This window comes from Sphaeramia orbicularis, chromosome 8 (assembly GCF_902148855.1).
Source record: "Sphaeramia orbicularis chromosome 8, fSphaOr1.1, whole genome shotgun sequence".
NCBI lineage: Eukaryota > Metazoa > Chordata > Actinopteri > Kurtiformes > Apogonidae > Sphaeramia > Sphaeramia orbicularis.
In genome coordinates this window covers 52,982,194-53,005,517 of record NC_043964.1, presented here as the reverse complement: position 1 = coordinate 53,005,517, position 23,324 = coordinate 52,982,194, and the positions used below count along the sequence as shown (strand labels likewise).

At 38.3% G+C, this 23,324-nt stretch overlaps 1 protein-coding gene across 2 annotated transcripts in view; it reads left to right on the top strand.

The window, feature by feature from the left end:
• Window positions 1-23,324, top strand: part of caskin1 (CASK interacting protein 1) — a 252,122-nt gene that overhangs the window by 220,137 nt on the left and 8,661 nt on the right. For both annotated transcript variants that reach the window (XM_030141014.1, XM_030141016.1), the window contains exons 17-21: window positions 5,744-5,845; window positions 9,756-9,894; window positions 14,485-14,628; window positions 16,719-17,986; window positions 19,002-19,310. In XM_030141014.1, coding sequence (XP_029996874.1) covers window positions 5,744-5,845; window positions 9,756-9,894; window positions 14,485-14,628; window positions 16,719-17,986; window positions 19,002-19,310 — 1,962 coding nt within the window. The remainder of the gene's footprint in view (window positions 1-5,743; window positions 5,846-9,755; window positions 9,895-14,484; window positions 14,629-16,718; window positions 17,987-19,001; window positions 19,311-23,324) is intronic.

Here is a 23,324-nt window from a genome sequence, read left to right as displayed (position 1 = left end):
GAGTGCATTCAGCAAATCACACACTCTTTGACGTTTGCTTTCCTGATTACTCATATGGGCAAAAGTTTGTGAAAAGGTATGGATAATAGTGTTAGGTATGATTATGACATCAGTATATGTTTGGTTTCAAAACAATTGACGTAGTGCCTGCTGAGAAAAAACAACTAAATATTCATTGTAAATTTTGCTTCCCCACCCTGTATATATATTTTTTTTGCTTAGTTGAAATATTAACTCAAGCTTTTTACTCCAGTAAAAGTGTAAAAGTACTGGTTTCAAAACTACTTAAAATATAAAAGTAAATATAAGGGGAAAAAATGCCATTAGGACAAAAGCTTGAGTGGCACCAAACGGGAGGGGCCTATAGTGCTCTACCCCACCTCCCAAAAAACATTTGTCTAAAGGCCGTAATGACTATAATGTTAAAATGTTAACCCATAAAGACCCAGTGCCACTTTTGTGACAGTTCCCAAATTAATTTTTATTTCTATTTTTAATATTTCATAAGTGATTTATCACCATTTATTCTAATATTATGCTCTGCATTTTGCATTTTTAAGTAAAAATTACCTGCTTTCCTATATTTAATTCACTGATCATGTAGATGTTCGTTAAAGCTCAGATTAAAGTTGAGGGTTATTATATCAAAAACAGAAAAAACTGAAGAAAAAGTGACTTTCTTATTAAAATCTCTCATTAACTGAACATAAACCCAGTGTGTCCATCCACTGTCATTGATCCAACTGCATGGGTTTTACTGGGGAATCAATGCTGTAGAAGATGACGGTGTTTCCATGGTAACTACGGAGCCTCTGAACGTCCAAATGGGTCATATCTGATGACCATGAAAAGATGAGGAACTGTATTTTACATCAGTTATTGACATGGATTGATAGGATTAGTGGATCAACAGGTATTAAACATTTCAGATCAGTAGATCCTTTTTGTTGCCAGTGTATGTTTGGGTCTTTATGGGTTACTGTTGAAACATTTGGGATGCACTAGGTTACCTGTTTCAGCTGCATATATGAACACTGAAAATGAAGGCATTTGAGTCCAATGCATATGTATTAAAGAACCATATATGTGTCCGACTGAGCATTAACATGTGTTTCATGGAACAGAGGATATGATGAATGGAGCAAAAAGTCAGGTGCGAACCAACAGGGTGTCAGAATGGTATATGTTTATACTCCTCATCCAACCACAGTCCAGTTCACTCTATCTGGATAGTGCCATTTATCTGGATAGTTTTATTTATTTAAACGATGACAAGCTGGAATGAAAATAAGCCGAAATTAAATAGGAGTAACATGGCTATTTTGAAAATGTAAGGAGTAGAAAGTAAAAAGTCGGCTGAAAAATAATTACTCCAATAAAATATAGAGAACCAAAATTTCTACCTAAGGTAACAAAGTATTTGTACTTCAAGACTTCACAGCTTTGGTAAATAGACATATTCTTTACATGTTTAAAAGACAAAATATTGTGTGTCAGTATAATATTGCCTTTCCTCTTTTAACCCATAAAGACCCAAACATCCATGATCAGCCAAAACCATCTACTGATCTAAACAGTTTAATACCTGGTGATCCACTAATCCTATCAATCCATGTCAATAACTGGTGTAAAATACACTTCTTCATCTTTTCATGGTCATCAGATATGACCCATTTGGACGTTCAGAGGCTCCATAGTTACCGTATAAACACCATCATCTTCTACAACATTGATCAATGTTGCAGAAAACAAACACAACCAAAGTATTAAATAAAATGAACAAAAATTAATAATAAATCAATCATATAATTAGTAACATGAACAAAATAAGCCACAAACTGAAGTAATTTGAAGAAAAAAATAAAAAGGGGGCAAAAAAATGAACAAAAATAAGTAAAATAATAAATTAAATGAACACAAGTGAATAAGAAAATGTACAAAATAATAATTAACACGGAAAATAAGCAAATAAATGAACAAAATTAATTTAAAAAACTGAAAAATCGATTCACCAGTAAAACCCATGGAGTCGGATCAACGACAATGGATGGACACACTGGGTTTATGTTCAGTTATTGAAATGTTTTACTGGAAAAGTCACTTTTTCTTCAGTTTTCCCTGTTTTTAATATAACTTTAAACTGAGCTTTTATAAACATTTACACAATCAGTAAATTAAATATAGGAAAATACCTGATTTTGACTGAAAAAAATGTAAAATACAGAGGATAATGTTATAATAAATGGTGATAAATCGCTTAAGGAAGGTTAAATAGAGAGAAAAATTCATTTGGGAACTGACACAAATGTAGGATTGGGTCTTTATGGGTTAACTTCCAACAGACTATAATAGTTTTTTATTAGTTTTATTGGTTTTTAAGTTGTGCAGCCAGCGTCGGGTCTAAATCCTGTCACTGTAAAAATATGAAACTTTAGGACAACGATGCATAAACCTATCCCCACACCCTCCCCTCACCTTCAACACTGCTGCCTCCACCTGTTCTGGGGATCTGGATGGATGCTCTGTGGCACACTCACCTACATACACACAAATAATGTATAGAATCTATGGGCCAGATCAAGTGGTGACACAGGGACACGTGTCCTGTTCAACAGTGTCTGTGTTTAAACTAAAGAACTGATCTGTGTTTAATACATGTATGAATAGGTCTCAGTAAGTACTTTCACATGACACATGGTACAATTTACAGAAATAACATTTTGGGGTAAAAATACTTGAATTCCTGCTGCGTAACATGGGGATTTGAAATAAACTTTTTTTTGTTTTTTTTTTTTCACTTTACTCAAATGTCCCAAATATGCTGTTCTCATCATAAATGGATCCTAAATGAAACATAGGGTTTTAGCTCTGGTGTTCAACTACAGCTGGGATCAATATTGGATCAAAATGTGGAAATGATCCGTTTTGATGAACACAAATCTGTTATGACACGGCGACAGCAGTTTGGACCTTTGTTCAGTATCACAATAAAAGACTGACTGGAACTAAACCACTACAGATATGATCATAAACTTTTACTGAACAGACATATTACAACTGAAGTGATGTATACAGATAATAGCAGAACATATGTGACTGATAATTGGACCGGACAGAACCTTTATATATTCATGTACTGTTGAATAATTAGTTCAACAGATTCACAGACTGAAAATATCACTGATCCAAGAACAAATATTATTATTAAAGTTAATATTGTATTTACATAAAAGAAAAAAGAAAGAAAAAAGGGAAAAAAGAAGAAAAAAAGAAAAAAAATAGTGCATTTACATATATGAGTCTGAACAAATATTATTAAAGTTAATAGTGTATTTACATATATGAGTCTGAAGAAATATTATTATTATAGTTAATAGTGCATTTACATCTATGAGTCTGAACAAATATTATTATTAAAGTTAATAGTGTATTTACATATATGAGTCTGAAGAAATATTATTATTAAAGTTAATAGTGCATTTACATATATGAGTCTGAACAAATATTATTAAAGTTAATAGTGTATTTACATATATGAGTCTGAACAAATATTATTAAAGTTAATAGTGCATTTACATATATGAGTCTAGAAAAAATATTATTATTAAAGTTAATAGTGCATTTACATATATGAGTCTAGAAAAAATATTATTATTAAAGTTAATAGTGCATTTACATATATGAGTCTGAACAAATATTATTAAAGTTAATAGTGTATTTACATATATGAGTCTGAAGAAATATTATTATTATAGTTAATAGTGCATTTACATATATGAGTCTGAAGAAATATTATTATTAAAGTTAATAGTGTATTTACATATATGAGTCTGAACAAATATTATTAAAGTTAATAGTGTATTTACATATATGAGTCTGAACAAATATTATTAAAGTTAATAGTGTATTTACATATATGAGTCTGAACAAATATTATTATTATAGTTAACAGGGCATTTACATATATGAGTCTGAACAAATATTATTATTAAAGTTAATAGTGTATTTACATATATGAGTCTGAACAAATATTATTAAAGTTAATAGTGTATTTACATATATGAGTCTGAACAAATATTATTATTATAGTTAACAGTGCATTTACATATATGAGTCTGAACAAATATTATTATTAAAGTTAATAGTGTATTTACATATATGAGTCTGAACAAATATTATTAAAGTTAATAGTGTATTTACATATATGAGTCTAGAACAAATATTATTATTAAAGTTAATAGTGTATTTACATATATGAGTCTGAACAAATATTATTAAAGTTAATAGTGTATTTACATATATGAGTCTAGAACAAATATTATTATTAAAGTTAATAGTGTATTTACATATATGAGTCTGAACAAATATTATTATTAAAGTTAATAGTGCATTTACATATATGAGTCTGAACAAATATTATTAAAGTTAATAGTGCATTTACATATATGAGTCTAGAACAAATATTATTATTAAAGTTAATAGTGTATTTACATATATGAGTCTGAACAAATATTATTATTAAAGTTAATAGTGCATTTACATATATGAGTCTGAACAAATATTATTAAAGTTAATAGTGTATTTACATATATGAGTCTGAACAAATATTATTATTAAAGTTAATAGTGCATTTACATATATGAGTCTGAACAAATATTATTATTAAACTTAATCGTGCATTTACATATGAGTCTAGAACAAATATTATTATTAAACTTAATACTGTATTTACATATATAAGTCTAGAACAAATATTATTAAAGTTAATAGTGCATTTATATATATGAGTGTAGAACAAGTCACCAATCACAAGTGTTTGCTCCTGAAGGATTCTGTTGGGTCTCTGTAAACTTGATTTGATTCTGATTTGAATTGGTAAAGCACTTTGTGACTGTCTGTGAAAAGTGCTCTATAAATAAAATTTACTTACTTACTTACTTACAAATATTATTATTAAAGTTAATAGTGCATTTACATATTTTAGTTATTTTTAGGTTTCATTTTATATTGATTATTTCTCGTAAACAGTTCCATAAAATAGAGCTGTTAAGCTAAAAAATTAGCCTATTTGAGAAATGATAGGTGGAACTTTAATTTCCGACACTGTCGTTCACTTTGCTTGATCTGGCTCCTATAGATTATTTGTCTCTTCAAATGTATGTTTGTGAGTTACACAACCAAGGAGTGTGTGTGCATGCATGTGTGTGTGTGCGTGTGTGTGTGTGCGTGTGTGTGTGTGTGCAGGCTTCAGTTTAGGGGATAGGTGTAAATGTTCCTGTATGTTTGTTGAAATGCATTAGTGTGTGTCCACAGCTACAACTGAATAACAAAACAATAAATAAATAAAATAGCACCATATTAGTTGCTTTATTTTTTGAGCTGGATATAAATCAGCACTGGGTGATGTTTATAACAGAAGTTTTTGTTCATGTTTGTTTTTGATTTACCAGCCTAAAAGCCTAAAATCTGAAACTGAGCTGAAATGTTCCTGTAGATGCTTCCTATTCGCCGTAGACATTTGCTTTTGCTTTCCTTGCTTATGATTTGAACACATTTACATTTCTGCGCTTTCCCCCTCAACTGGCAGACGCATTCATCAGATGTCACGTTGCCTCTCGGTTCTTTGTGTTACAGGTTTTCTTCACCGTATGGGTGTGTGTGAGAAACTGCTGGAGTTGATTTGCCTCACTGTGCTGTTTTTGACGTGTGTGTTTGACTTGTGTTTGTCTGTGTGTATGTGTAGGACCTGACAGCCATTGGAATCACTAAACCAGGTCATAGAAAGAAGATGACCTCAGAGATTAACAAGCTAAGTGTCACAGAGTGGCTGCCTGAACACAAACCTGTGAGTAAAAGTACACACTAGCTGGGTTTCCATTAGCCTCAGAAATGCGCAAAATGTAAATTACACCATACAAAGCTGTTAATGGAAACACCGAAATGTTGCAAAAACTGTCAAAGATCGCATAAAAGTTTTTACTCCTCATGAGATGGTTTTGGAGACGTTTCGATAAAGAAAAATAGCACAAAAGTGTAATGTAAACCCATTTAGTCCATTTGGACCCATGTGGTCCCGGTAGTTTTGCTCAGGCCAAACGTCTCCCCTATGACCCTGTATTCAGAAGTAAATAAAGTTTATTTATAAAGCGCTTTTGGAACAGTCTTCCTCTGGACATAAGGCAGGCATGCTTTGTGGATGTTTTTAAAGCAAAGCTCAAGACCCACTTGTTTACTCTGTGTTATATGTCTTGATTTGTTTTTACTGTTAATGTTTTTAGTTTTTATGTTTTATTGTGATTGATTTTATATCTGTACAGCACTTTGATTGAAAGCTTTACAAATAAATTATTATTATTATTATTATTATTATTATTATTTTCACAGATAAAAATCGCAAAGTGCTGTAAATTAAATGGGTGCAATAGAGCAACATAAGAATAAGTTCATAAAATAGATCACAGGTGTCAAACATGCGGCCCAGGGGCCAAATCTGGCCCGCAAAAGGTTCCATTCTGGCCCGCAGGATGAAAGTGCAAAAATTACCCCTGAACAGTCAAGGTTGTATAAATCATTTTGGTTCAGGTTCCACATACAGACCAATGTGATCTACAGTAAAAATAACACAATAACCCATAAATAATGATAACTACAAATTTTCTTTGTGAAAAATTATATGGAAAAAATTTAAGTGAAAAAAAAAACATTACACTGTGAAAATATTTACATTTAACAAAACTATTCTTTCACAATAAAATGCAAATAAATACACAAATAAAAACAAAGATGAATGATAGAAAAATTCTGTGATATACTCAAAAGAGACAAAAGACGGAGTCACTGTATTCTAGAATCAGAAGATTTTACTTGCAAGGAGTCAGGTACATACAGTGAGATGCAGCAGTTGACTGACTATCAACAGGAAGTGTAAGATCTTATGAAAGAACATGAGTATTACAATCATTGGACCAAGTGTACAAATATTATGACGTTGATCAGGTTCACCATTGGCTTAGGTATTCAAAACACAGTGATGCATGGGTTCAGTGACCACATTTGTACTCTTCCTCCACCTGCCCCATGGCCTGATCTCCTCAAGGGCAGCAGCCCACTCTGGACCCAAACTGGAGTGACAACAAGTACGCTTTGGTCCCAAACTAGAACAAAACAAACAGATAGCAAAGAACTGGTAGACATATCCTGAGTGAATATGTCCAGGCATTCTTGCAAAATGTCATCATAACCCATCCATGACTCGTGCTCTGGACACCTGGTATTTACAGGATATAGTCTAATAGCGTAATTTTCCTAACAATGAACAACCCGAAATGTGCAATTTGAACAATATTCTGCCTGTTACTAAATGTTTGGTGCATTTATGGATCCACTGTGATCTGTAGTTGTGTTAATAATAAGAGATGTAATATTGTAGAAATTGTTCAAATTTTTATTCCAAACTCCAAAATTTTAACAATATTCTGCCTGTTACCAAATATGTATGTAACACTGTGTGTAATGTACATGTATAAATAATAAGTCGAGGCATAATATTGTTAAAATTGCACTAATTTTTCAAATGAAATTTCTGTTTTTTCAGGTTATTCACATCATTTTTGTAAAATGTAAATATTATCATAATGTAATTGGGGGTTTTTTGTACTAAAACAAAAAGGAAAAACTAGGATTTGTCATTATTTATAGGTTATTAAGTCTTTATTTTACTGGTCTGGCCCGCTGCAGATCAAATTGGGCTAAATATGGCCCCTGAACCTAAATGAGTTTGACAGCCCTGAAATAGATAAAAGGATAAATCCATCAACCAAAAGTTTTCCTAAATAAAACACGTCTTGAGCTGCTTTTTAAAATAGACCAGAGTCGACCACACAGAGGGACGGGGGCAGGTCATTCCACAGTCTGGGGGCTACAGCCTGAAAGGACAGGTCTGCCCGGGTTTTAAAATGAGTCTTTAGGACCTTCAGGAGGCTCTGGCCTGAGGACCTAAGGGTGCACCCTGAGGAGTAGGGCCACAACAAATCAGAAATATACTGGGGGGTCTGACCATGCAACAGCCACAAAGTCAGGACTAAAATTTTAAAATCAATACGAACAGGTGGTTCTAGTTTGTTCAGGACAATAGATACTGGCTTTAGTGGAGGAACTGCCTCCCCAGGGCAGGACCAGTCTGGTACCACTAGAGGTTCAAGGACATCACACAGCTCAGTAAACGGTACCTGGGTCATTCGGAAATACTGGATCCACAACTGGTTGGGGAATTCCTGATGTACAGTTCTGTCCAGGGATGTAAATTATCGATTAATCCATTAATCATTAGTTGGTTGACCTTATCGATTGATAACGATTAACTGATAAGCGGTGATTTTCCTGAGAACCTGAATTTCTCTTTCAATAGGGTCTGTAAGAATAAAAGCTAAATATTGTTCATATACTTCATGAAAAAAGCATGTCATATTCCTTAATGATTGATTTATTGAACCATCGGATACAGAACAGACAAAGACATTTATGGAGTAGAACTGAAGAAATTCAACAGAGAAATAAAATAAAATAAATGGATGTGAAGAGGGGCAGTTTAGAGGAAATGGGCATTTCTGACTTTTCATCACTGATTTCAGCGGAGATGCCCCACCCCCACCCCATCGCTATTTTCCTGTGGCCACTGGGTGACCACGGGACATAATACCTGTGCCCCAGATCAGGAGCCTGGAGGATGTTCTCAACTTCTGTCTCACTGACCAGATAGTTCAGATGACTGTGGACTAGACCAGCCTCCAGGGAAAACGCTCTGATTCGATAGTGGTCCCACATTTGTGCGTGTATTTAGGTGGGGGTGCACCGCTGTCTGTGTTTGGCTCCACCATGTCCCTAAAGTGATTCTGTTTCATTAACGCCATGATCTGGTTCAATGACCGGTTATCCCAGCCATGGCATTATTCAACTCCAGCGATGAAGCCTAATTTAGGCAGTGGTGCCCCCTACTGTCGACACCACAAATCCCACCGTGGAAAAGGGCAATTAACCAACAAATAATTATTTAATCGAGCAAATTCTTATCGACAATTAATTGATAGTCGATTAATTGTTTACATCCCTAGTTTTGTCCCATAAATCCACTGTGCGTGTCCGCTGCCAGAAATAATGACTTTCCCTGGGCCGATTCTCCGTTCCCTTCTTCTGTTGTTAAGACAGTCAGTGCAATAGCAGTAGATGAACCGACACTACAGTACCAACACCGTGAAGGTTTGGATCAAACTCAGTGAAACATCTGCCTTAATCCAAGTGAGAACTAAACAGTATTTTATGAGAACTAGCAGCATTATACCCATTGGTGCCATTGTATGATAGCATGAGAGACAGACATAAACTTGTACCTAGTTGATAGTCAGGTAATGTTTCTATTCATATGACGAGTTTTGCGGCAATCGGGCCTGAGAAGGCTGAGGAAAATCCGTACAAACGCCCTCCTGTGCTGCAAAATAGATCAATCGGACACAGAACGTGCATTATATAGTAGGATTACAACATGTCATGGGATGGGACTTTACTAGAATCATGCATCAGAAGAAAACACTCTTCAATGGAAACACCTACATGTAGCAATTGGACTTTGTCGAAGATGTAGAAATATTGGTTTTATTTTGTGGAAAACTGTAATGGAAACCCAGCTAGTGAAGCTCAGCTCTCTGTGTTCAGTTCAACCGGACTTCCCTTTCTGAGCCGTGTTTTTGGTGTTCCTTCAGGCCAGTCTAAGTGAGTGGCTCTCTGCCATCGGCCTCAGCCAGTACCACCAGGTGTTAGTGCAGAACGGATACGAGAACATCGACTTCATCACTGATATCACATGGGAGGACCTGCAGGAAATAGGCATCACCAAACTGGGTAAGATTTTCAGCCATTCTCTGACCCATCAGTGCATTTCATCTATCAGGAGACTGTACGGGTGCTTGAAATCCTTGAAAAATGTTCCCCAAATTTGTTTAGTGCAACAAGGCATCCAGACCACCATTCTGCTGTTATGATGCTGGACAAGACAGTTAGGGAAAAAAAGAATATATTTGCAATTATTAGCTGCCTTCACATGCTGTCAATAAGATGATCCTTTCCACTTGTGAATTCGAAATAATGAGCATGTTGTGTTCAAGTGCTTTTGTTGTTGCAGCAGAATGAAAAATGGCTGACACACACTTTATCGTGACCTGCTACTTGGGTAAAACAGTTTTGGATGCAAATCATTGGCTACAGTATTTTTTGTTTTTTGTGGAAATTTTCTTTTGCAAATTGTGTTGGCTTTAAATATGTAAAATCATCAACTAACGGCAGCAGAATGTTAATAAAACCAGCGTTCATCATTCGCCATGAATCCCTTATTGCTCTCTGCCATGTTGAAAAGTTCAAAGGTTATTTTCATAATCAAAAATTTGTATCAAAAATGTTTAATCAGTTCTCCAGTGGAAAATACGATGTGAGGGGGCGTTCATGTGCAATTTTTGAGTTCGTAACTAGTATTTACAGCAATTCTGATAGCATGTGAAGGCAGCATAAGTTACACAAACAAGACTTCACAGTTACAGTTTTGCCACACCAGCACTGTTTCACTGTCAACACTGACTTCTTTTTTTAAAGTTCTATTAAATAGGCTATATTTAACTTATTTCTAATACTAACTCTGCCAGGTTAGACGCTAAGCCAAAGCTACTTACAGAGAGGTGATACATTTTGAAAAGTAAAACTTTGTCAAAAAAGAAAATTAACAGGTGCTCTGAGGTCGACTCCAGGTACATTTTTTTCTAGTCTTTGGCTGTGTTCAGACAGCAGGTCTTAATGCACAATTTGGATTTTTTTTGGTGAAATTCAATTTTTTTGTGTGCTTGTTCATATTACACATTAAATGCGGCTTGTATCAATTTTGAGAATGAACTGAATGTGACCCTGAAGTGACCCACATGCACAAAAGAGGTCCTGATGGAATCCAGGACCACGCAGACCCACACTGTGTTTACGGAAGTAAATATGTTTTTCCCACTGCTCCTCCTCTTGGGACGCAGAATTGTGATGTCTGCCACATTTCAGTGACATAAAGGTCGGATAAATGCGACCTGGCCGTTCAGACTGAAGTCTCATTGCAAAATGTCAGACACATATTAGAGTTAGGACTACATATTAAAGTGGCCTGGGTCAGATTAGTGCTGTTCAAACTGTCTTTAACAGATCAGATACAGGTCACAAATGGACAAAAAAATCTGATTTGGGCCACATTTGCCTGCAGTCTGAACGGAGCCTCTGTCTTGGTGTGAGTGTGCCTGAAGAACGCCAAGTGGCTTCCCTGTTTTTGGATAAAACTGTATGTTCTCCTTTAACTTCTAAACTTTTTGCTATTATGAAACATAATTTTAGATTTATAGCATAGTACAATGTGCATCATTGTGATAAAAAGTGGAAAAAATATGAAAAATGAATATATGTATTCCTGTAGATATGTATTTTACCTCAGTGATAAGGTGCTCTCCTGGAAAAAATTGAAAAATCAGCCTTAAAAGGGCTTGAAAAGTGCTTGAATTTGACCTTGAAAATGTGTACAAACCCTGTAATTAAACACTAGACTGAAGTTGTTATTATCTAGAGTCAGAATTCAGCACCATGGATAGCTCTCATGCTGTTGTAAGAACACTGTCATTTTGGACAGTTCTATCAACAGACTTTCATCAAATAAACTGCATGCATCTTTGTGTTTATTTTATGTCCTTCATAGTGTAGTGTTTTAAAAATGGAACTTGATTGTTGTGCACTTAGAAGTCATGACTATCACAATATTCCACTTTAAGTTGAATTTTTGCCAAGGTTTGACCACAACTGACTCCAACAGAAACATGTGCCAGTCTGTTTCCTTACTTGACTTTTATTTGAAACAAATGTGACGTTACTTGTTTTTTCACACAAGGTGGAAATGATGCCTCTAATTGCACTGATACCATGTCGTGCCATTGCCAAACAGGGCTGCACAATTGGATGCGAGTCATTTTGCAGTTTGTGATTACAGTGAACAAAGGCTACCATGGGTCTGCTTACTTTATTATCAAGGTCACTGTCACTTTATTTATCTTTTGGGGGTCATTTTCTGAAGACCAGATGGTCATATGACCCTATATTGTACAATTTTCACTACCAAAACAGACACTGGCATGTTTTGGGTTTTTTTGTAATCAACTGTTTTTATTGATTTTCAGTTACAACAATTACCAAACAAATTCAACGATACACAACAAAACTTGTACACTACACCTACATTATGCACAGAACATACCCCTCTGCCCCCCACCCACCCTGATTCCCTCTTCTCGTGGGACACAGTCTGGTATTGAGAGTCTGTCAAATAAAGTAAAAATCTAAATAATCAAATAAACAGAGTGTTAATCAGGACTATAAACTGGACATATAGAGTTACCATAGATCATGTGTCACCAACCCTGGTCCTCCAGAGCTACTATCCTGCATGTTTTAGATGTTTCCCTCTTCCAGCACACCTGACAGTTGTTATCAGGCTTCTGTAGAGCTTAATGATAGGCTTATCATTTAAATCAGGTGTGTTGGAAGAGGGAAACATCTAAAACATGCAGGACAGTAGCTCTGGAGGACCAGGGTTGGTGACCCCTACCATAGATGAAAATCTGAAAAGTCACCACAGCAGTTTTTTAACATCTTCTGCAGCTTTTTCCTACACTTCCAATGTTCTAAGCTTAGCATTATTACTACAGCCTGATAACCACTCCAGATAGATCACCTCGAGGAGAGCTTGCAGCCAATGTTTTATTGATAATTGGTTTGTTAAGAGCCACCTCAAAACTATCATTACCTCCGCCAAGGAGGTTATGTTTTTGCCAGGGTTTGTTTGTTTGTTTGTCTGTCTGTCTGTTTGTTTGTTTGTCTGTCCGTTAGTGTGCAACATAACTCAAAAAGTTATGGACAGATTTTGATGAAATTTTCAGGGTTTGTTGGAAATGGGACAAGGAAGAAATGATTAAATTTTGGTGGTGATCGGGGGTGGGGGGGCCCACGGGGGGGGCCACTGATCAGCCTTGGCGGAGGTCTGCGCTCTCCGAGTGCTTCTAGTTTTCTTTGCTGCCGTCATCCCAGCCAACCAGATCTTTTTTTTTTTCTCCAGCCAACCAGATTTTACGTTCTATCTCAGTGATCTTAAATCTGGATTCATCATTTAAGAGATGACATGCAGGTTTTGAAACAGAGGCTGACATTTTAATTCTTTTTCTTTATTAAACAGACAGCATGCAAACAGAGAATAGGTTTTCACCTTCACTCATACACATTTTTAATGATTTAAATTACAGCCTTTTGCAATTATAGTTGTGCTCATTAGTTTTCATACCCTAGCAGAATGTTTGATTCTTTGGCCATTTTTCAGAGAATATGAATGATAATACAAAAACTTTTCTGTCACTCTTGGCTAGTGGTTGGGTGAATCCATTTATTATCAAACAAATGTGTTTGCTCTTTTTAAATCATATTGACAACAGAAACGATCCAAATGACCCTGATCCAAAGTTGACATACTCTAGTTCTTAATCCTCTGTATCGGCCCCTTTAACAGCCATGACAGCTCATAGTCTTTTGTGGTCATTGTGGATGAGACTCTTTATTTTCTCATAGGGTAAAGCTGCCCATTCTTCTTGGCAAAACACCTTCAGTTCCTTTAAGGTTTTGGGTTTTCTTGCATAAACTGCATGTTTGAGATCTCCCCAAAGTGGCTCAGTGATATTGAGGTCAGCAGACTGAGATGGACTCTCCAGAACCTTCACTTTTTTCTGCTGTAGCCAATGACAGGTGGACCCTGGACTTGTGTTTTGGGTCACTGTCATGTTGAAACATCCAAGAGCGTCCTATGCACATTTGTCAGGGTATGTAAACTTATGAGCACAACTGTATATAGTTGCACAGTCCAATATTGCAATATTGTTAATTGTGCAGCTCTTTTCTTTAGCAGCTTAGTAAGAGAAAACCTAAGGGAAGCTACACTGCAGCTTTGTTGGCTGACATTTTCACCTGTGTGGTGGTCCCTCCTCTTCAGCTACATAGCCAAGATGGCAACCATTAGGGGTGAGAAGTGTCCAGCCTTCCACAACCCAGTGTTTTAATGGTATGAGCACACCATCTGGTACTCTGGTAGTGCACTGCATTTGCACATGCACCTAAAATAGCACGTTCAAGAATGGAAGAGCACCAGTTGTGACACAGTGGAAGTCTGACGAGCATTTACAGATGTTGTATTTATGTGATAGGTATAAATTCACAGATGTGATGAGTATGCATACTACATAAATAAACCTAGTGTAGTGTAGATATGTCATACATAATACAGAAATAACAATGGATATTACTGTATCTTTGAAAATCAGACTTGGAGTAATTTTATTTCCTCTAATGATCTTATTTATATGTTAAATGTGTCTGTGACAGGCCATCAGAAGAAACTGATGTTGGCGGTGAAGCGACTGGCTGAGATGCAACGAGGTACAGATGGGCGGGCCTCCCTCCGAAAGAAGCCCCCACCAATCACGCAGCAGCAGGAGGTCATGTCGATGGACAGTCCCCCCCCAGACGGTCAGTTAATGAAGACAGTCTGATCATTATCAGTTATCATTTTCATTCATTAAAACCGGAAAAATTATTGAGAACTTCCCTCATTTATTGTGATGTAGAGATTAAAATAACATAAAAGACACAGAATAAAGACAAAGTGTTGCTTTTTAAGATGCTTTGTGAAGAGTATGGGGTAGAACCACCAGTATGATGTGGTCCAGATTATCAGCAAAAGAATGAAATAAGATGAATACTTCCCAATAAGATCTGAAATAAAGTATGCATAGAACCAGTTTTTTGTTTTTTTCTTTTTTTTGTAATTTGCCAGTGATATGTTTAAATATGAGTCCTATCATATCTCCAAATACAGAGATGCAAAGTACTTACAGTTTTGCTACTATGTTTTCTTGTTCTCAACATAAACATAGTTTTATGTGCCCTCAGTCCAAGTTTAAGAACATTAAGTGCAGTATGGAGAACATTAAAGCTTTGATTAATAAGACTTAATGTCAATTTTGTGCATGTCTTAGGGCGTTTTCACATAGCGTACTCAAGTCCGTATGGTGGAACCCCAAGTCCGCTTAATTTTATCCATGTGAATGCAACCATTCTGTGCTCAAGTACCATGCCCGAGTCCAGTTACAAAGGTAGTCCTGGGTCTGGACTGCCCGTACTCCAGCATGGTACGTTGCCATGTGAATGTGATCCGTGCCCGAGTCCGGAAGTGACCTAATCACCTCTCTGACAATGGAAGTGGGTTAAGCACCATCAGATCATAGACAGCGCTCCTGCTGTCTCCTGAAAAAGCCTCGGATCCTCGCGGCACGGGCTCGCCTTATCAACCAAACCACTTGGTGATAAATCAGGGACAATGAAGGTCGCTCTTCTTCACTTTCAAATCAAATTTTATTTATATAGCGCCAAATCATAACGAAAGTGATGCGTTACATATAGAGTTGGTCCAAACCAGACTCTAAGCCAATTTACAGGAACCCAACAGAATCCTCCAGGAGTAAACACTAGTGAGTGGTGACAGTGGAAGGAAAAACTTCCCTTTAAATGCAGAAACCTCAAGCAGACTCCTGGAGGATGGATGTCTGCCTTGATCAGTTGGGGTTAAAGAGAGAGAGTAAAGGAGGAGAAAAAGAGAGAGCGATAGAGATAGAAAGAAACTGGGGGAGAGGGTGAGAAGGGGGGAAGTAGGGGGAGACACATGGATGCAGTTGATGCACAGATAACTGAACTAGAACTGTCAAAAGTAGATCAGCTGGTGTTAGTATAATTACTAGAAACCAGAACAAAGGTCCATGACTGTTAATACTACTACTGCAAATACAAGTACTAACAGTGGGTATACTACTATTACAACACTTTGCCTCAAACAGGCTAACAGATAGGTTTGTACGATAGTGACAGAATTCCTTCCACACCGCCACCTACTGTTTCGGCCCTGTAACATCGATTTGTAACCGGGCACGGGCAGTGGTACGTGTGTGCGAACGCAACATCTGCGGGAAAGGTGTGAATGTATCCAAGTACAGTACAGACTCGAGTACGCTGTTATGTAATGACATCTCTCAGTTCAATTCAATTCAATTCAACTTTATTTGTATAGCCCAATATCACAACAAGGTTATCTCAAAGGGCTTTACAGAGTCAGTTAGAGTAAACAACAGTCAAATGAACAGCAAGAAAATGAGTAGTGTCCAGGGCATCCCCCGTCCTTAGACCCTCCTTCTCGGCAAGGAAAAACTCAAAACCCAGTGGGAAAAGGGAGAAACCTCGGGGAGAACCACAGTGAAGGAGAGATCCACTCCCATGGACGGACAGGCTATAGATGCACCAGGACTGATGGACGTCCATTTGCAGATGTAGTTCTAGTCTACAAGGATGCAGTAGGGTGGACACATGGGGGGTCCATCCCGCTGGATGAGACAGGCAGGGGCGAGGAGGCCCATCCACAGTGGTGAGGCCGAGGACGTCCATCCAGACAGGTGGGGGAGGGGGTCAGGACACAGGACAGGGCAGGACACAGATATGTTGCCAGATATGTCCTGATTTCTTAATGAATAGCATCAGTACTAATCTGAAAGTGCTGTTTCTTTCTACAGAGGTCATGTCTCCAAAGATGAGCACCTTCCAGGACAGCGAGTTGAGCACAGAGCTGCAGAGTGCCATGAACCAGCCAGGTCAGGAGGTCAAAGTTCAGCGAACACGTACCCTCAGCAAAGACCACGACGAGGTGATGACAGGGGGAGGCGGAGGGGGAGGAGGAGGGGGAGGAGGAGGGGGAGGCGGTGGGCCACCTAAGAAGGAGGCACGGACTATGAGGCAGCAGAGCAGCCAGGGCAGTAGCTCCTCCCACAGAGGCAGCATGTCATCTCAAGGCAAACACCGGCACTCCCACTCCCACTCCCAGCCAGCGCCGCCTTACACCCCCCCACACACCCCTACTAAGACTAGAACGTCCTCCTCCTCCTCTACCTCCTCCATCCAGAGTGTACCTTCCCCACAAGCCAAACAACCCAAGCCATCCCCCCAGTTCATCCAGGGGGAGAGGCCGCAATCTCCGCGCTCTCACCCCCCTCAGTCCCCCACCCACCGTGGAGCTCCGTGCATGCAGGCCCTGCCCCCGCAGCAGCCCCAACCCCAGGCCCAGCCCCCCCAGCAGCAGCAGCCCCAGCAGCAGCAGCCCCCAGCCCAGCCACAGCACCAGGCACACCCTCAACAGATGATGGAGGTCAGGGAGAGTGCACCGCCACAGGTGCCCACCCTCTGTCTGCCCCCAGAGGCGGAGCTAACCGAGGAAGACGGAGCAGAGCCCTCAGCTCTTCAGAAAAAACGCGCCCACAGCCTAAATCGCTATGCCGTCTCTGATGGGGAGTGTGATGAGAGGGCAGGAGGAGGAGGAGGAGGAGGAGGTGAAGGTGAAGCAGAGGCAGCAGGAGTCCAGACTGCTGCTGTTGTCAGAGTGGACGGAGTTAAATACGCCACCGTTACCCATCGTGTCAGCCGTAGCCACTCTGTCCGCAACCAGGACAAGACCACAAACCGTGCTCAGACGCAGTCGTTTGCTCTGCGTCAAAAGAAGAAAGGACCTCCGCCACCTCCGCCCAAACGCTCCAGCTCCGCCATCTCCAGCTCCAACTCCAACCTGACAGAAGCAAACACACCACCACAAACGCACACCACAACAGGAGGGATGCTGGACGTGCCTTACCACCAACAGCGACGGGCCAGCGACCTGGGCGTGTCTGTGGAGACGGCCGTTGTCGAGACCAACAGTGTGGGGAGCGTGAGGAGCATCGCCGCCATGTTGGAGATGTCTTCGATAGGAGGTGGAGCTAAAGGCATGGCACTGCAGAAGAACTTCCTGCAGGTACAGTCAACAACACTTCATTAATCTAATCACATGTGCAGACCAAACACAAAGACAGTTTTTCCTCACAATCCATAGAGTGTGTTTTGGAGTGTTTCATAAGACAAATATTTGCCCTCAACAGCCAATGGGAACCAGTGCTAAACTACCTGATACTAGCATCAACCACAGACTGTAAACAGAGATGGACACAGTGACGGTTCCCCAAAGTGAAGCCAAAACACCTTAAGACTGAAATATAGGTTGTACACCCCACCTCATCCATTTTGTTCAAAGGGATGTTGGCCAAGACAAAAAAAAACAAAAAAAAAAAGTGTTAAAATGATATTGTTACAGGTAACAGCTGTAATGAATCAGAAACCCAGAGAGAAAAGTTCTTGCATTGACTTTAAGGTTTTGGTTCGGTTTTGACACAGCAGGAAGACACAGCATTGGAAGTCCATCTTCATATCAAAATAAAATAGTAAAAACGTTTGGTGTTAAAGTGTGTCAGGTATAAGGATGAGTGCAAATGGCAGCAGAAATACAGACTTTATGGACATTAACCATGATATGATACATGTTCATTCAGAGTCGTCCTGTGTGTTGTCCACTTATGTTTACTATTCATAAGCTGTGATTTATTTACTATTGTGTTAGATCAGGCGTCTGCTGTAACTCTAACCCAAAGGGTTTTATCATCTAGATCAAGAGTGAGTTCTTACTTGCCATAACAACTTAGTTCTTAAGTTTTCAATCTCTGTGATGTGAGAAGAATCACAGGACATGAAATCTTTTATGTCAGTACAAACTGTCCCTGAAGTTGAAACATTTTCAACATTTCCACATGGATGCATGTTTGTGTTTATTCCCACCAGTGCAGTTGATGACTGCATTAGTCTAATGCACAAAATTAGCTTTGCTTTTGGTCTGTATGCAGCATCAAATGTATTTACAGCAGAAACAGTACCTGCACTTTCCTCTCAAATATGTTGAGTACGATCATTAACCAATCGTACGACTTTGTGTTAATCAGGTTGGAAAAACACGAGACGCCATTGGCCTGGATGGCGAGGTGGTGAACCGGCGGCGGACCATCAGCGGACCCGTTACAGAGCTGGTGGCGGCGGCCAGGCGAGACCAACCTGCTCCGTCAGTGTCTCTGAGTCCTACTGTCCAGCCCGAAACCTCCCCTCCCCCTGTGTCATCCTCCTCCTCTTCCCCCCAACCCCCCTCCTCCCCCCACCCGAGCAGCGGCAGTGGGAGTTCATCAGAGAATCTTCCGTTTGCAGAGGAGGGAAGTCTGACCATCCGCCGGCAGGGTCGAGGAGAAGGAGAAGGACAGGTAGCTATCTATATATATGTTTGTCTGCTTATATCTGCTACTCTGTCTCTATCTAGTTATTTTTACAAGTAGGCGGTATATAAATACTAATATTTAGAGGTATCACGGTACTCAAAAATCAACAGTTTTTCAAGAAACTTCTTCTCCAAAACCGACAGCCAGAATCAATTGAAATTCATAGCAGAGGCTCCTCAGGACAAGGTCTACGAAGTTTGTTCACAGAACTGAGAAATATTGATTTTTTTAATTTTTTATGAATTTTTTAAATTTTTAAAATCCCCATTGATTTATAATTCAATTTATTCATTTCAAAGTGCTACAACTTCAAAACAGTTGAAGATATTGATATAATTTCTCTTGATAATAGATAGGAAGTCACATATGGGCTTTCATTTGGTGCCATGACCTTTGACCTTGAGTGACCTTGAAAGGTCAAATGAATGTCAATTAATGTCTTTAAATATGCTGTTGGACTACAGGAGCCTTGGTCCTATTTTTTCTTCAAACAGTAGATGATTCCACCTGCATACGCTTACATGTGCCCAGATCTGTAGCACAGAGGACAAGGAATCAGAATCTCTTTATTGTCATTGTACAAGCACAATGAAATTGAGGTAGAGCATTCCAGTTTAGTGCAAGAAATTACAAGGCACAACAAATGACAGTAAGAAGGCACACTTATTTATTAAATATTGTTAAATTATTATTATTATTAAATTATTATTATTATTATTAGTATTATCATTATTATTATTATTATTATTATTATTATTATTATTATTATTAGTATTATTATTATTAAATAGAAGTATTGCAACTAGGAATGTTTGTAGAAAAATATAGATTAAGTAGTGCAAATAGTATGAGAGTAGTGCAAATGGCATTGGAAATAGTGCAAATGACATGAGAAAATAAATATTGTAGGATTATTTGTTTGTTAATAGTTGTGTCAACATTGATTAACGCAACCAACCCAGAAACAGATTTTGTGTTCGTCAAGCCTTTGCATTCGCTACACCATCGTTTGCTCAGTATTTGCGTTAAAGGTTGTGTTAAAGTTGCGTTTGCTAGTGAACCCAGAAATGAGCCCCAGGTCCTTGTAATTATCCACAACATTTTGTAAATTTCTACATTATTATTATTATTATTATTATTATTATTATTATTATTATTATTATTATTATTATTATTATTATTGTTTAGCGCACCTGTCCACATAAATCATGGAAATGAACCAAACTGTGGTTCTGTCAAGGCTGCATGTTGTCGACAGAATAATAGAATAATGATATCTATAATCTTTATTATTATAACAGTTATAAAAACAGCAGTTTTCAAAGTTTAAAACAGTCAAAAGTAAAACAAATAAAACTAAACTCAATAGCATCAACACACAATTAGGAAGGAAAGGAGTTAAAAACAGTACAGACATAAGTATAAAGAGTAAGACCAAAGTAACTAAAATAAATAAATTAAGTTATGAATATGAAAATAAATAAATAAAATAATTGGAATGCAAAGTGCTAAAGCAAAATAAAAACTAATACAACACAATGTGTAGGTAATGTCTACTGCCACAGTACTGTGGCATGAAATATGGGTGTGTCTTCCAATCAGATGTTCTCATTTGTCCTGTGCCAATCAGCAGTAAGGACATGTTGTTGTCCCAGATCCACTCATGGACACTGTTCATGAACTCAGTGTCCTCTTGTGTGCACAGTACTGTGCTCATATATGAAGTAAACGCCCCCTACACAGCAACCACATGATGTCAATCCATAAGTTTAATATGGTTTGGGCCTTTGGTCACATGACACCGGCGTTGTCGGTGAACTGAAACTGTGTTTTTTGGAGAATGGGTCCCAGAGGGAATCATGTCCCAGCTCCGCCCCCCTGGTGTTGGTGTATGGATAGGACCAACACCACTGTATGGAAACCATGATGTCATAGTACCATGTGACCAGAAGAAGAAAACCCCAGACAGAACCTCCTGCACATGCTCAGTGCGTTCTTCTGTGGTCTGAGTGTATCCTGCCATAGGCTCTGTCTGTGTTTGTGTACAGCGCCACATATAGGTGTGGTAAATGTATTACAGTGTCTAACCCAGTTGGACCGTTTCCACCTGGACACAGATATTTATGGAAACCATACGTGTATGGACGTGAAACTTTTAGAATCCCCAAAAGAAAAATAGCAGGAGCATTGTAGTCTGGACGTAGCCTCATTAGTAACTGGTCCCCTATCCTTTTCCTGGACCCGGATCAGCCCATATGTGATGGTTCTGTCCACAGTCCTGTGTCAGCAGGGGGACAGGTTCCCAGTCTACACAGGACAGAACCAGGACACTGACTGGACCTGAGGGACAGAGACACAGGACAAAGGTGGTCCCACAGGACTGAGGACAGACACACTTGGACAGGATCCTGACCCATGGGACACTTCCCACAGTGACTTCCATCATAATGCGGGGGTCCAGGGTCCGTTCACCCACTGGAGTACAGCTGGAGTGTTACTGTTTCCATGGGAACCATACGTGTCTGTCGTACTTGTCAAGTACCGTGACCCCCCCCCCAGCAGACGGAGGGAGCTTCACTTATTCTCTGGGATGTAGTAAATGATTATTAATTATAACAAACTGTGTAACCTGATGACCAGTTAGTTATGGGGCAACAATCCCATAATAATCTAAGTGCCCTGAGGAGGACGTCTGAATACCAACATCCATCTGTCAAATAAAAACATCAGATCAGTGCATTAGTGGTGCAGATGTTTTATATGTGATAGACCGCTGTGTTGAAGTTCACATGTTAACTGCTATGAACTTGACTTTATTAATTATCAGTTAGTGTCATTGATCATCACAGACATGTACAGTTAATTACAGCAGCAATTCAAGACTGTTAACCACAGCGTATTAAAGTCATTCCTGAAACATGGCTGTACTGTACGGAGTAGATGTCCATAGAACGACAGAGAAGCACTGGGTTCTGCTAATGCTGAATTAAATCTTATTTGTTGATACCAACAAAAAAAAGGCAAATCACTGTAAATACTGTTAGAGGTTCACTGTTGGGTAAGAGCAAAACTCAGATTATCATTAAGAGGGATTGTTTAGTCTGTCAGTACTGGAACTGTTGACTTTATACATGTTTAGTCAAGTACTGTATCATCAATGTTTAAATTAGATGAGATTGGATCAGATTGGATTCGATTAGACTTTATTGATCCTATAACAGGGAAAATCAATGGTCAAGGCAGCAACGGAATAAAGTGCAAGAAAAAGTGTGCATGGATAAAGATAGTGCAAAAAAAAAAAAAAAAAAACATCATAATCATAGTAGTTTGTTCAAAGAACTAAGAAATACTAATTTTAATTTTTTTTAGGACTTTTTGAATTTTTTTAAGATCCCCATTGATTTATAATTAAATTTTTTTTTATTTCAAAGTGCTATAACTTCAAAACAGTTGCAGATGTTGATATAATTACTATTGGTAATAGATAGGAAGTCATATATGGGCTTTCATTTGATCCCATGACCTTTCACCTTGAGTGACCTTGAAAGGTCAAACGAATGTCAATTAATGTCTTTAAATGTGCCGTTGGACTACAGGAGCCTTGGTCCTATTTTTCCTTAGAACAGTAGATGATTGCACCTGCATATGCTTACATGTGGCCAGAGCTGTAAATATCATAATATAGTAATAAACGGTATAGTAATATAGTAAAAATATATATATATATAGTAATAATAATAACAGTAATAATAACTCCACAGACTACATACATATTTAGAACATGTTTGCAGTGGAACTGTGCCATCCTCATGTGTGGCTTTGGTTTAGACTCACAGCTGAAAGTTAGACTCAGATCCTTCCTCCTACCTCTGTCCAGTGTATTTGAATATTCTCCGCTCAGATGAGCCCTGCTGTCAGTCTGTCAGTCTATCTATTATCTCTGTGCTTATCTGTTTATGGAATGTTTTTAAACCAGATGTGATCTGCAGTACATTTCCA